Here is a 14,520-nt window from a genome sequence, read left to right as displayed (position 1 = left end):
TAGTCAATGGGGTCTGCATATGTCCATGTGTAACCACTACAACATATTATAAATGGGACATATTATACAAAACCATCACAGAAAAGGCGACACTTACCCATTACCAGATGATACATAGCTGTGCAGGATGCATATAGGCCCCAATTGCAATACATGATAGAAAAACACAGGTGCAAAATGCTAATGAAATGTCCACTGACACTGGAGCTGGGGGGAGGATGCCGGCTCCTCAAATGCACACCAATAAAACTTATACAAGACAATGTCACATAATATTGTGAGGCGCACTAGAGAAAAGCCCTTAACAGCTGATTAAATATTTTTTGCAGATGTGGCTAGGCCCTGTATTTTTGCAGGGTTCTGCTTCTTTTAGGGCGCACATAGAAAGGTTCTGGGCGACCCGCTTGAATTCACACCGAGGATACTCTGGCTGATTCGGAACTTGTAAACGTTCCGAATCAGCAGCGTTTAAAGCAGGTCCCATTGCTTTCTATGGGAGCCGGCATACACACGCTCCCCATAGAAATGAATCGGAAAAAGCAGCCCATTCATTTCTATGGGGAGCGCACGTATGCCGGCTCCCATAGAAAGCAATGGGACCTGCTTTAAATGCTGCTGATTCGGAACGTTTACACCTTCCGAATCAGCCAGAGTATCCTCCGTGTGAAGGGGACCTAATAGTGTTGGGCATATAACCAATGGGATGATTTCTGGTGCTGTGCATCTCACAATATCATGAGACAATGCCATGTGTAAGTTTTATTTGTGTGCATTTGAAGGACTGGCATCCACCCCCCTCATGGATTGTAGGGGTGTGAGTGGATGTTTCATGTGTGCATTTTCTATCATATCTTGTAATGGGGATTGCTTGCATCCTGCACAACCTTGTATCATCTGGTATTGGATGAGTGTGACCTTTTTCTGTAATGTTTTTTAACCACTAAAACAGCGGTCCGGCTCTCCATCGTTTGGGTCCACTGGGGGACCCAAACAATGGAGAGACCAGCGCAGATGTGAACCTAGCTTTACATATACAGTGGGGCAAAAAAGTATTTAGTCAGTCACCAATAGTGCAAGTTCCATCACTTAAAAAGATGAGAGGCGTCTGTAATTTACATCATAGGTAGACCTCAACTATGAGAGACAAAATGAGAAAACAAATCCAGAAAATCACATTGTCTGATTTTGTAAGAATTTATTTGCAAATTATGGTGGAAAATAAGTATTTGGTCAGTAACAAAATTTCATCTCAATACTTTGTTATATATCCTTTGTTGGCAATGACAGAGGTCAAATGTTTTCTGTAAGTCTTCACAAGGTTGGCACACACTGTTGTTGGTATGTTGGCCCATTCCTCCATGCAGATCTCCTCTAGAGCAGTGATGTTTTGGGGCTGTCGCTTGGCAACACGGACTTTCAACTCCCTCCAAAGGTTTTCTATAGGGTTGAGATCTGGAGACTGGCTAGGCCACTCCAGGACCTTGAAATGCTTCTTACAAAGCCACTCCTTCATTGCCCTGGCGGTGTGCTTTGGATCATTGTCATGTTGAAAGACCCAGCCACGTTTCATCTTCAATGCCCTTGCTGATGGAAGGAGGTTTGCACTCAAAATCTCACGATACATAGCCCCATTCATTCTTTCATGTACCCGGATCAGTCGTCCTGGCCCCTTTGCAGAGAAACAGCCCCAAAGCATGATGTTTCCACCCCCATGCTTTACAGTAGGTATGGTGTTTGATGTATCCTTTTTCCTCCAAACACGAAAAGTTGTGTTTCTACCAAACAGTTCCAGTTTGGTTTCATCAGACCATAGGACATTCTCCCAATACTCTTCTGGATCATCCAAATGCTCTCTAGCAAACTTCAGATGGGCCCGGACATGTACTGGCTTAAGCAGTGGGACACGTCTGGCACTGCAGGATCTGAGTCCCTGGTGGCGTAGTGTGTTACTGATGGTAGGCTTTGTTACATTGGTCCCAGCTCTCTGCAGTTCATTCACTAGGTCCCCCCGCTTTGTTCTGGGATTTTTGCTCACCGTTCTTGTGATCATTTTGACCCCACGGGGTGAGATTTTGCATGGAGCCCCAGATCGAGGGAGATTATCAGTGGTCTTGTATGTCTTCCATTTTCTAATTATTGCTCACACAGTTGATTTCTTCAATCCAAGCTGGTTGCCTATTGCAGATTCAGTCTTCCCAGCCTGGTGCAGGGCTACAATTTTGTTTCTGGTGTCCTTTGACAGCTCTTTGGTCTTCACCATAGTGGAGTTTGGAGTCTGACTGTTTGAGGGTGTGCACAGGTGTCTTTTTATACTGATAACAAGTTTAAACAGGTGCCATTACTACAGGTAATGAGTGGAGGAAAGAGGAGACTCTTAAAGAAGAAGTTACAGGTCTGTGAGAGCCAGAAATCTTGATTGCTTGTAGGTGACCAAATACTTATTTTGCACCATAATTTGCAAAAAAATTCTTACAAAATCAGACAATGTGATTTTCTGGATTTGTTTTCTCATTTTGTCTCTCATAGTTGAGGACTACCTATGATGTAAATTACAGACGTCTCTCATCTTTTTAAGTGGTGGAACTTGCACTATTGGTGACTGACTAAATACTTTTTTGCCCCACTGTAACTTCATGAACTAACTGTCTTGCCAGTGCTGTTTTCTAAGTCATTCATTTGGAAATGCTTAAAGAAGAAGCCTATGTGCTTTGAAAGCTTGTAAATGTAATTTTTCTAGTTACATAGTAGATGAGGTTGGATGAAGACATCAGTCCATCAAGTCCAACCTATAACCCTACAATCCCTACAGTGTTGATCCAGAGAAAGGCAAAAAAAAAACATGAGACTTATGCCAATTGCCCCATTTCGGGGGAAAAAATTCCTTCTCGACTCTAATCTGGCAGTCAGTATAAAAACCCTGGATCAACATATCCTTAAAATCTAGAGGATGTCCCCTTGTCACTGTCACTGGCCTAGGAGTAAAAAGATCCTTAGAAAGTTCTTTGGATTGTCCCTTCATGTATTTGTACATTGTTATTAGATCTCCCCGTAGACGTCTTTTTTCTAAACTGAATAACCCCAAGTTTGTTAATCTATCATTGTACTCCAGTCCACCCATTCCTCTATTAATTTTGGTTGCCCTTCTTTGCACTTTTTCAAGTTCTATAATGTCTTCTTGTATATTGTGGCCTAAAAATTGTGCACAATAGTCTAAGTGTGGCCATATGAGTGATTTGTATAGAGGTATAACTATGTCCTTATCATGAGAATCTAGACCTCTTTTGATGCATCCCATAATTTTATTTGCCTTGGCAGCAGCTGCCTGACACTGGTCACTAAAGGTAAGCTTGCTGTCCACCAAAATCCCCAAGTCTTTTTCATTGGCAGTCTTACTCAGTAATTTACTATTAAGTACATAATCATACATTGTTTTTGGTCGACCAAAGTGCATTACTTTACATTTGTCAACATTAAACTTCATTTGCCAAGACTCCGCCCATGTTTCCAGCGTCCTTAGATCCCCCTGTAATATTCTACTATCCTCCTCATTATTAATTACTTTACAAAGTTTAATATCTGCAAATATGGGCACCTTTGTATCATAACTACAACACTTTTGTCTGTTTGACACAAAAGTATCAATTATTGCATAAACAAAACACAGACATTTTGGGTCCATGGTCAGGAAACTCCCCAGATCTCAATCCCATTGAGAATGAGTGATCAATACTCAAAAAGCGGGTAGACAAACAAAAAAATAAATTGTGACAAAATGTGACATTGAAACACTGCATGTTTTTCCACTGCCTTTCAACAATGTGTAGCCTCGCACATCCTTGTATCTGAAAAACTTGGATGAAAAACAAATACTGTTCATGATTCCAATATTTATTTTATGAGAGCGATAATAATGCTCTTGTGTTTAGGAAATTGCTCTTCACTCTGAAATGAGTCACTTGTTGCCAATGTCGGAGCGATGAAAGATAAGTTTTTACATTTCCTTAAAAGTATTTACTGTAATAATACTAAGTAAACTGCACTATGTAAATCTGTCTATCCACAGCATTAAGTGTATCTCAAAAGATTCAAGAGAACTAAACTGCAAACTCTTGTAAGGAAGGCGGGACATGAATTATAGCCAGCCTGGGAGTATAAAAGAAAGCAAAGCAATGCAGAGACGTACAGTGAGCAGACTGACTGAAGGGGCTCAAAAGTGACACATATCTGCCCTTGTACTGCTGACAGCATGCAGTGCCAAATCCCATCCTCATCTGTATGCGTTATATTGCTTCAGCTAACAGCAATGCTCATCATCTGCAATGGTAAGAGATATTCCTTTACTTATAATTGTATCTGTTCCATATATTGTCTATTTTCTTTGAGTTTATGCAGTCTTAAAGTGTAACTCCCTTTTTTTGCATCTGTGCATTGAGATGTTTGGTGAACATTTTTGTAATATACTTAATTGTTTAATATAATTTAATTACATAATTAAACTAACTTCCTTTTACTAGAAAGCAGGCTGTAAAGTAGCCACTAGCAATGCTCTAAGGGAGAGTCTGTCCCGTACACCTGCATTCACTGCAGCAGGTAGAGATGTAGCATTGCAACTAAACATATGTTTCTGTTATCACATGAAATGTGAGATTCTCTGAGAAATCAGTCATTATCGCTGTCAGGAAGGTGCATGAACTGCTGCATATAGTGCTCTCACGTTTCAACTATTGATATAGCAGGTTATTTTATAGCTAATACTGCATACCATACCCTAATGCCATACCATTCCAAATATTGGAAAGCACATCAGAATCTCTGCTTTCATGTGATGCCAAAAGCATTTTTCAAGATTGTATAAAACCAGATGTACAGCTGTTTGAAATGCAACCCCCCCCCCCCCCTTTGGTAAATGCTATCACTCTGCATACTGGCTATACAAATGTGTACAGATTTCCCTGGTAACAGCTCAGTTAGAAAGTTGCAAGTGAAAATTTTAGAGTCTGTTTTCTATTAACAGGAAGTTAGATAGGTTAATTAAGTATATTACAAAATTGTTGACCAAACACCCCCTGACACAATATTAATAATATAAAATAAAATGGGAGTTAAACTGTAAAGAGTAAGGACACCTTTGTAGACCTTTTTATATTGCGATAGATATCTATTAAAGAAAATTTGTACTCTGCAACCTGCATGTTTTCTCATATAGTGCAGGCTGCTTTGTTTTATTCTCAGTGAAATCCAAGATGCTGTTTGACAGTTCAGTCTGCAGCCCTTATCCCTGCTCTCCTGAAAACATAAATTCTGAAAGAAATCCTGAGGGGTATGAATGGAAGTCTATGTATGTATGTCTATGTATGTATGTATGTATGTATGTATGTATGTATGTATCTGTAGCATCACTGTATGTAAACATCCATCCAGTACAGTTTCTGAAATGAAGGAGAGAACTTTGTTCTTTAGCTAATTACCATTTTTGTTTATCATACGGACATTTTGGGGGGTTAATATTAGGGTTACTATAACCTACCTAATCCTAAAGTAAAAAAAACACTAAAATATAATTTCTGCTAGATGGACACTGGCTGGGGCCACCAGGGTGATGCTCTGACAAGAGGAACATGGCAGTATTTGTTCATTTTACTTTTACTGGTACTGTCTAGCCTGGGTACACAGATGGTTACACAGAGTTGTGTAAGTACTGGGGAAGTAGTGCTAGCAGCTGCTACAGTGCTCAGGAACTTATTTTAATTTTTTTTTTTTTTTTAAATAGACTGTTACCTACTGGAGTAACCACAGAAAGTAACAGTCCTTATTTACTTACCAATCCCTGCTCCTACTCATGACCACCTCCGCTTCCCCTTATGTAGAAGCAGACGTGGCTGTGAGCAGGAGCGGGGATTGGTAAGTGACGACGCAGGCCCACGAACCCCAACAAATGCTACTATTATTATATTCTGGGGTCTGAAAAGACCCAGGAGTATAATTATAGGAGGCCCAGGGGAGGTGAGAAAATATTAAAAACAGTGGTACTCACCTCTCCTGGGATCCTGGCATCCCCACAGTCTTTGGACCTCTTTGGTGACATCTCAGATGTCATGTGGGTCAGTGAAGCTGGCCTGGCCGACATGACGTCTGTGCCAACATTGAAGAGGGCAAAAAGGAGCAGGGAGTGCGCTGGAGCCCAGGATAGGTAAGTAACATTGGTTTTTATGTTTCTTACCTCCTCTGAGGGAACACTATACTCTGGAATCTGAAAAGACCCCACAGTATAATAATAGTTTTTGCGGGCATAATACCATTTGAAGGGGCCACAGTGGGACATAATACCGTGTGTAGGGGCCACTACGTGACATAATGCCATGTGGAGGGGCCCATTGTGGGACATACTTTAGGACATTATAGAGTGTGAAAGGCTGAGTTCGCACAGAGTTTTTTGGTTAGGAATTTGGTCAGGAATCTGCCTCAAAATCAGCCTCCAAAAAAAGCCTCGTAATAGAGTTCTATTGGGAGGCTTTTTTGGAGGCTGATTTTGAGGCGGATTCCTGACCAAAAAACTCTGTGTCAACTGTGACCCTAAATGGAGCATTATACTGTTTGGGGGGCAAGGAAAGGGGGCGCTATGCTGTGGGGAGGGGCCCAAGTCAAAAGCTTGCTGGGAGACCCAGTTTTACTAGTTGCACCATTGATTACATAGGTACTCTGGCTTCACTATTCAAGCTATAACAGGGTGCTCTGCCTGCGGCACTCCAGTAGTTATTTTGCTTCTTTTGCTGTTATAGTGGCACTGATATTATTGGGAGTATTGTGACTGTGACATTTTGCTGATATTAAGTGTTCTGGCTGGCATGGGGAGACTCTGCCTCTTATACAGAATATGTACATCTACTGTAGATGCATACATAGAGATAAACGCAAACTTACAGCAACAAAAGATAAACAGTTCTAATATGTAAATTATTTCTCATTACTTAGTTGTGTAAGACTTCCTTATCGAAACCTCCAGCAATAGATTTCTCATTAAAACCCTTACCTAGTGTTGTCTACTCAGCAAAGCTGATATCTGAGCTGTAGAAAACAAGAAATGTCAGCCTATTGTTTCATTTGATATGGGTAGTCACTGGATGTACCGGTAGTGGGAAACCTTGTGGTTAGCTTGTCACTTAGCCATTTCTAGCCAAATGGGATTGTCCATGAGAATTTTTTTAAGAAATGTGCTGCTTTGTGTAGCATGTTTTGATTTATTATATTGTAGTATTGGTTTATTGTATTATACAGCCCTGCTCCTGCCATAGCTGACGGTATCACACTCAACTCTATTCCCAGCAGTTTATCTCCTAAGATGATGTGCTTTACCTCATATAATACTATGTGTATTGTATCCCCCTTACAATATATGTGCTCATATTGTTGTACATAGTATAGGGAATTAAATTTCAACACTTATTATCTAGAACAGGTTTTCCAAAGAATAAGGCTGCATAGTATGCTGAAAGATTCAATTAAATGTCAGATTTTTAGCATTAGTTTGGCTTGGAACAGGTAAGTATTATGAATTAGATATTATGCAATGCCACTTTTTCAGTTCTTTTGTTCATTATAGAAATTACACCAACAGTCCCCCATGGACTCTCTATACATATATATATATATATATATATATATATATATATATATATATATATATATATATATAATGTTTATGTGTACAATGACCATAGTATTATTGGCTTACTATGTATGTGCTAAATAAAAAATATCTGTATTTATTACTGCTCATGAAAATAATTTTATGAGCATGTCATTTATCTCTATGCATTACATTTTTATGACATTGTAAATACTAAATGCCTTTTCCTCATAAACAGGGATAACTGGAGCAGCAGATCTGCGTTGTCAATGTATCAAAACTGTCAGTTTGTTAAAACCTATTGATAAGACACAAGTTCTGAATTTGGAGCTTATCAATAGTGGTCCTCACTGCTCCAGAGTGGAAATTATGTGAGTATTATAAGAATTGCTATTTGTGTGTGTGTGTGTATTGTTGTACATAGTATGAAAAGTGAGGAATTCAATGTCAAAAGTGTAATACAGTGCTATATTTGTATACTTCAAATAATTCTACCATTCTATCCCAAATTACTACTGTAAGGGGGCATTCACACTTGCGTCCGTCTCCGCCCACCAGGTCTCCATCCTATTTCCTGGAGAAACTGCATAGGGGATGGCTTGCCAGTGGTCAGTTTTAAAACCCATTCATTCCGGGCTTCCATACCTAGTAAACGCCTGATTGGGACGGAGTCTGGGTATAGGACCCCAACCAATCTGATACTGATGACCTATACTGAAGATGGTTCCTCAGTATCAATTACCTTTAGGTCCAGGACAACCTCTTTAACTCTGCTGTCTTGGGAAATCTCCTTTCCTCTCACAAGTCTTCTGTCTCACCCCTCTACCAGTCCCTCCGCTGGATACCCAGTGTGCAATTTATAATATTAATAATGATGTACTAAGATGTCCAGAACCTGTCCCCTGTTCTGATCTAATATACGGATACCTCCCCAGACATACTCTTGATCCTCACAAGACATTTTTTCTCGTGTATCCAACCCATACTTTGGAAATGTCCCAACACATCACATAGTCCACCACAATCAAAAGCCACTTCTTTGAGGAAAGCATACAACCTCCAGTTCCCCAGCTTCTACTCTCATCTATTGCCTCCATTCTCCTTCATTTGTATCCTAGTGGGAAGGGTCTCTCACTGTCGCAGCTCAGTCATCTAGTAGTTTCATGTTTTATTTTGCTTAATATAAAGAAATATAAATAATAGAGATGAGCGAACACCGTTCGATCGAATATGTATTCGATCGAATATCAGGCCGTTTGATGTATTCGTTCCCAATCGAATACCACGTGGCATACGCAGTAAAAATTCATATCCCCTCCCACCTTCACTGGCGCGTTTTTTGCACCAATAACTTTTCAGGGGAGGTGGGACAGGAACTACGACAACGGAGGCAGTGAAAAAAATTGAAAAAAACCCATTAGCTGCAGAAAACATATGACCTCCCATTCATAAGAACGGCCGCCGCCATATTCATGTTATTTCGCGGTGAGAGATAGGGAGAGAGACATATCTGCTGAGGGCTAGATAGGCATTAGCTTCAGATAGGCAGGGAAAAACCGAAGAACAACAACAGCTCTTCTCAGAGCTATACACTACAGGGACAGGAGTCCAGTTTTCCATGGACAGTGGAAAACAGGGATACATAACTGTTATTTGTTGTGGGTGTCCCCCCCACACACACACACAAAATAGCAGGAATCCACAGCAGTTACTTCTTGCTATATACGTGCAAACCAGCTTTTCTTTGGGGTGCCTCCCACAAATTTGCAGGAATACAGAGCAGTTACCTCCTGCTATATATGTGCAAACCAGCTTTTATTAGGGGTGTCCCCCACAAAATAGCAGGAATCCACAGCAGTTACTTCTTGCTATATACGTGCAAACCAGCTTTTCAGGTAGTGTGTAACCCCAAAACAGGGATACAGAGCAATTAGGTCCGGCTATGTACGCTCAATCCAGATATCCAGGGTGTGTACCCCCAAAACCTAGGTGGGAGACACCGAAATTCTGTCAGGTTATGTACGCTCAATCCAGTTTTTCACGGTGTGTACCACCAAAACCTGGGTGGGAAAGAAAGAAATTCAGTCAGGCTATGTACGCTCAATGCAGATATCCAGGGTGTGTACCCCCACAACCTAGGTGGGAGGCACCGAAATTCAGTCAGGCTATGTACACTCAATCCAGTTTTCCATGGTGTGTTACCCCAAAACCTACCTGGGAGACACAGCAATTTAATCAGGCTATATCAGCTCAATCCAATTTTTAAGGGTCTACCCCCCGAAGCTAAGTGGGAGACAGCCATTCATTCAGTCAGGCCATGTATGGTCAATGCAATTTTTAAGGGTCTACCCCCCGAAGTTAAGTGGGAGACAGCCATTAATTCAGTCAGGCCATGTATGGTCAATCCAATTTTTAAGGGTCTACCCCCCAAAAGCTAAGTGTGATACACAGCAATTCAGTCACGCTATATCAGCTCAATCCAATTTTTTGTTCAATCCAGTATTGTTTGCTCTCCATGATGTGAACTATGCCTTTGTCTCTTGAAAAGCAACCCAACATGAAGTCAGCCATGTGTGCCAGTGTGTTACTTGGCATGACTTTGCTGCCCCCAACTGTAAGGGTCACTCTCCATTTCCTCCATTTTACACTCCCTTCACACCATCCGTGCTGAAGCAATGGAATGCACTGAACTTCACCCTCAAGCCTTGTGTGGGACAGGGACATGAAATGCCACTTAATCCCCCTCGTCTTCCTCCGCCAGCCAATGGTGCGAAGATGACAGGAGTGTGCTCTGAATTTTTTCAGCCTAGCAGAGGCTACTTTTCACTTACGAAAATGGCCGCACTTTGACCAGTATATCAGGCACAATAGTGTAGGTTTCAAAGAACCTTTGCACCAACAAGTTGAAAACGTGGGCCATGTGTGGACTGTGTTTGAGTCTGGTAAGCTCCAGATCTGCTACTAGGTTCCAGCCATTATCACATACGCAAACATGCGTGGGCCTAGGTGCAGCGGGGAAAACCATATTGCCATATCATCCTGGATGGCATCCCTCACCTCGGAGGCAGTGTGCTGTCTGTCCCCCAAGCTGATGAGCTTCAGCACAGCCTGCTATCTCCCCACACCAGTGGTACAGCATTTCCAGCTTGTAGTTGGGGTCGAGGTTGCAGCGCAGGAGTAGGCTTTGAGAGAAACCCTGCCATGAATTTTGGGCTGGGAGAGGAGATAGGCCACCCCAGTTTGCACCCTAGGCTCAGACTCTGCTACATTCACCCGGCCTGTGATTAAAGATAAGCAGCATCCCTGACCGCAGGCGCTTGTCGATGCGTCGGTGGTCAAGTGGACCTTGCGGAACTCTGAGCCCGACTGATGTTATGGGACAGGTGCAGCTGCAAGGTGGGGACAACACACCAAGAAAAGTAGTAACGGCTAGGCCCAGCATAGGACCCCCTTGCGGTCCTCTAAATAAAAGTTACCCCCAGGACTTGATGCCAAAATGTCATCAATTTCCCAATCAAAATCAAGGTCAATGTTTGGGTCCTCAGTCCAATCCACTGCATCAATCCAACACAATGAGAGTGATGGTTCTGGAACCACAGTTTTAGGGGCTAAGAATTTTAAAGGGGCTAACACTCTGCTGGTGCAAGGCTCAACTCACCCAAAGGGCGAAAAACTCTGCTGGTGCAAGGCTGAACTAAGTTAATGGGCCTAAAACTCTACTGGTAAGAGGCTGAAGTCACCTAAAGGGCCTCAATCTCTGCTGGTAGCTCAGCTTATGGGCCTCTGACTTAATTTGGAAGGGCTCACATTAAGGGCCAGAAAAGTTAATTTTGGAAGGCCTTACCACATCACACACACACACACACATCCACAATGACAGTTAAGGGTGGGGGTTTTTGGATTTCCAATTGCCCATTCCATCTGTGGTTGTCATGGGCAACGTGATTTAAAGGGGTGCTTGCTAATGTTTCTCTAGCTTAAATTTGGGTTTCTGTCCATCCATTTGGGGAAGAAAGAAGGTTTCCAGGTATTTTCCCACTTTGATAGATAGTTTGATAGTTTTTTTGAGTGTGGAAAGTGTGTAGTTGATAGGCTGTGATGGTGGGGTAAAACAGTGACTTGGGCTTGTTAGATGCCCCCAGGCATGCTTCCCCTGCTGTCTCAGTTGCATTCCAGAGGTGTTGTCATCATTTACTGAGGTGTGATAGTGGACTTGGTGACCCTCCTGAGTCGAATGGTGGGTTCCCCTGAAACAAAGCATTTTTCCCCATAGACTATAATGATGTTCGATATTCGATCGAATAGTCGAATATTGAGCGGCTATTCGAAACGAGTAACGAATATCGAATATTTTACTGTTCGCTCATCTCTAAAAATAATAAAATCAGGATTGTATTCATATGCAAATTAGCTGAAAAGTGCTTTAGTGGTGTGTCTTTTCCTGCTGGGGCTTTGCTTTCAGGTCCAGATAACTGTCCCTAACTGCAGACAAAATGGAAGATGTTACTCAAGCAATTGGGGAAGTAGTTTGGCAGCAGTTAGGGGTGGTTGTCTGAAGCCCAAGCAGAAGAAAAAAACTCCCCTAAAGCTATTTTAGGCTAATTTATATAAAAATATAACACTGATTTTCATGAAAATGGAGATGCAATGCAGAATAAGAGACATCTTTGGAAAGTGTAGAACCAGCCTATGAGGTACCATCATTAGTTTGATACTAATTTTCCTGCGACAGACTCCTTTTAACTATTTATACTCTGTCTTTGTAGTATTACATTTAAAAATGGACGTAAAGACTGCTTAAATCCAGAAGTCAAGTGGGTGAAACACTTGATCAACAATTTTCTTAAGAATAAGGTATGATTTTCAAATTCTTTTTAAATATTATACCTGTCTAAATTATGTTCAGCATACACGCAAACACACATACTGTATATATATATTTCTCTGTGTGTGTATATATGTGTGTATATATATACCGTGTTTCTCCGAAAATAAGACAGTGTCTTATATTAAATTCTGGTCCTAAATATATGACATGTCTTATTTTCGGGGGATATCATATGTAAGGAACAGCTGGAGTGGGGGACGTCTCCTTAGCGGAGCGCTGGCATCACTGCCGATTGTAGGTGGTGCAGGAGGTTAGGGGAGAGGGGGGAAAGTATGCTACTTACCTTCCCCATCTTTGTAGCAGCGCTGGGGTTGCTGTTGGTGGCGGCGGCAGCAGAAGTGGTGGGTGGGGCTTAGTGAGGCTTCCGGCAGTTGCGCCATAGAACACCCATGAACAATTATTATACTCTGGGGTCTTTTAAGACCCCAGAGTATAATAATTGTAGACCGAAGGGGCTACCAACATAAAAAACAATGTTACTTTCCTATCCCTGGCTCTGCTGCAGTCCTCGGTGGTGTCGGCTATCTTCAATGATGTCCAGGATGTCACATGACCTGGGACGCAGGCCCCGGTCATGTGATGTCAGGGAGAGTCAAAGAAGTAGGCCCAAAGTCTGCCCGGAGAGGTAAGTAACATGTTTTTTTGTGTTTCCTTACCTCCCCTGGACCTCCGATCATTATAATCAGGAGTCTGAAAAGACTCCTGAGTATAATAATGATGTTTGTGGGGCCCGTGGCGTCACTTACCAATCCCGGCCACTGCCAGGAGAAGTAAGTAAATAGGGCCCGTTACCAGCTGGAGTAACTCATATTAAGAAAAGGAAAAAAATGCAGTGGTAGCGGCTGTCGCAGGACCCCTAATGTCCTGGAACCTGTGGCAGCCGCTACCCCTGCTACCCCGGTAGTTACGCCACTGAGCACAGTCCATATTTATTTAGGAATTCCCTGGTGAACAGCGAGGGCCTTTTATAATATATACTTCTGTAACTACCAGCTAAACTTCATGCCTTTGTAACTAATAGCCTCTGGGGGAGCAATAGTTTGTGTACCCTGTAAACTATTCTATAGCAATCAGAATATTGTATCTAATCCAGTTCTACCACTCACCACATTGTTTATAAAACAGACTCAGTATTAATATGCAAACTAGAGCAACAAAGTGATGGTATATTGGCTGGTGTGCTCATCAAAAATATGTTACTAGCATATGAGGAGTCAGATGGAAGAACGATCAAGGTCCAAAAACGTAAATTTTAAGTAAAGTCAGTTTTAAAGTCAGACTCTAATCGCTTTTCCATGTTACACTATATTTGCAAGCCTAATATAAACCTGGACTTTCATTGCTTTTCCAATTTTTAACTGGCATCCTATAGGATGCCACTATGTGGCGCCATCATCTCAATTTGACAAATTTTAGGACCTTGATCGTTCTCCCATCTGACTCTTCATATGCATATAGTGGTGACCCTAGGTTCACACCTGCATTTGGGTTTCCATTCTTTGGGTTCGATTAGGGAGAGAAATGCATCACATTTATTTTCTGCAACGTTTTTCACAGTTTCTGCGGCGCTTTCCTCTGCAGAATATCTGCTCCTATTATATCTATTCAGAAAACACCAGCTTTTCCACTGCTGATTTTTTTCTGCAATGTGTACATAAGATTAGCCAGAATCCACAATGTAAGGCTCTGGCCTTAATCCTTAAAGGACACTTTGTCTTTCTGAAATCCAAGTATATTACAAGAGATTTGTACTGCTGTTTATTATTACTGGAGATATGTTATTGGTCCTATATTTTACACCAAGCACATACAAGAATTCCATAAACATAATCTCCCTTAGTGGCCCCATATAGTATCATGCTGCCCAGTGGCCCAAGACATCTAATAATGCTCCCCACTGGACCCCTGACAACAAATGATGGCCCCCCAGTCGCCTTTAGACAAGTAATAATTCTCCCCTGTGGCCCTCTGACTACTAACAATTAGAGATGAGCGAACAGTGTTC

The 14,520-nt window shown here is 41.7% G+C and overlaps 1 protein-coding gene across 1 annotated transcript in view; it reads left to right on the top strand.

The window, feature by feature from the left end:
* The first annotated feature begins 4,208 nt into the window (after window positions 1–4,208).
* LOC142217182 (interleukin-8-like) overlaps window positions 4,209–14,520 on the top strand; it is a 30,498-nt gene continuing 20,186 nt past the window's right edge. The window contains exons 1-3 of the mRNA XM_075285374.1: window positions 4,209–4,322; window positions 7,866–7,998; window positions 12,394–12,481. Coding sequence (XP_075141475.1) covers window positions 4,247–4,322; window positions 7,866–7,998; window positions 12,394–12,481 — 297 coding nt within the window. The 5' untranslated portion in view covers window positions 4,209–4,246. The remainder of the gene's footprint in view (window positions 4,323–7,865; window positions 7,999–12,393; window positions 12,482–14,520) is intronic.

The sequence above is a fragment of the Leptodactylus fuscus genome, chromosome 1, assembly GCF_031893055.1.
Source record: "Leptodactylus fuscus isolate aLepFus1 chromosome 1, aLepFus1.hap2, whole genome shotgun sequence".
In the NCBI taxonomy this organism is placed as follows: Eukaryota; Metazoa; Chordata; class Amphibia; order Anura; family Leptodactylidae; genus Leptodactylus; species Leptodactylus fuscus.
Note: the sequence above shows the minus strand (reverse complement) of the source record. Positions and strands in the feature narration are given on the sequence as shown.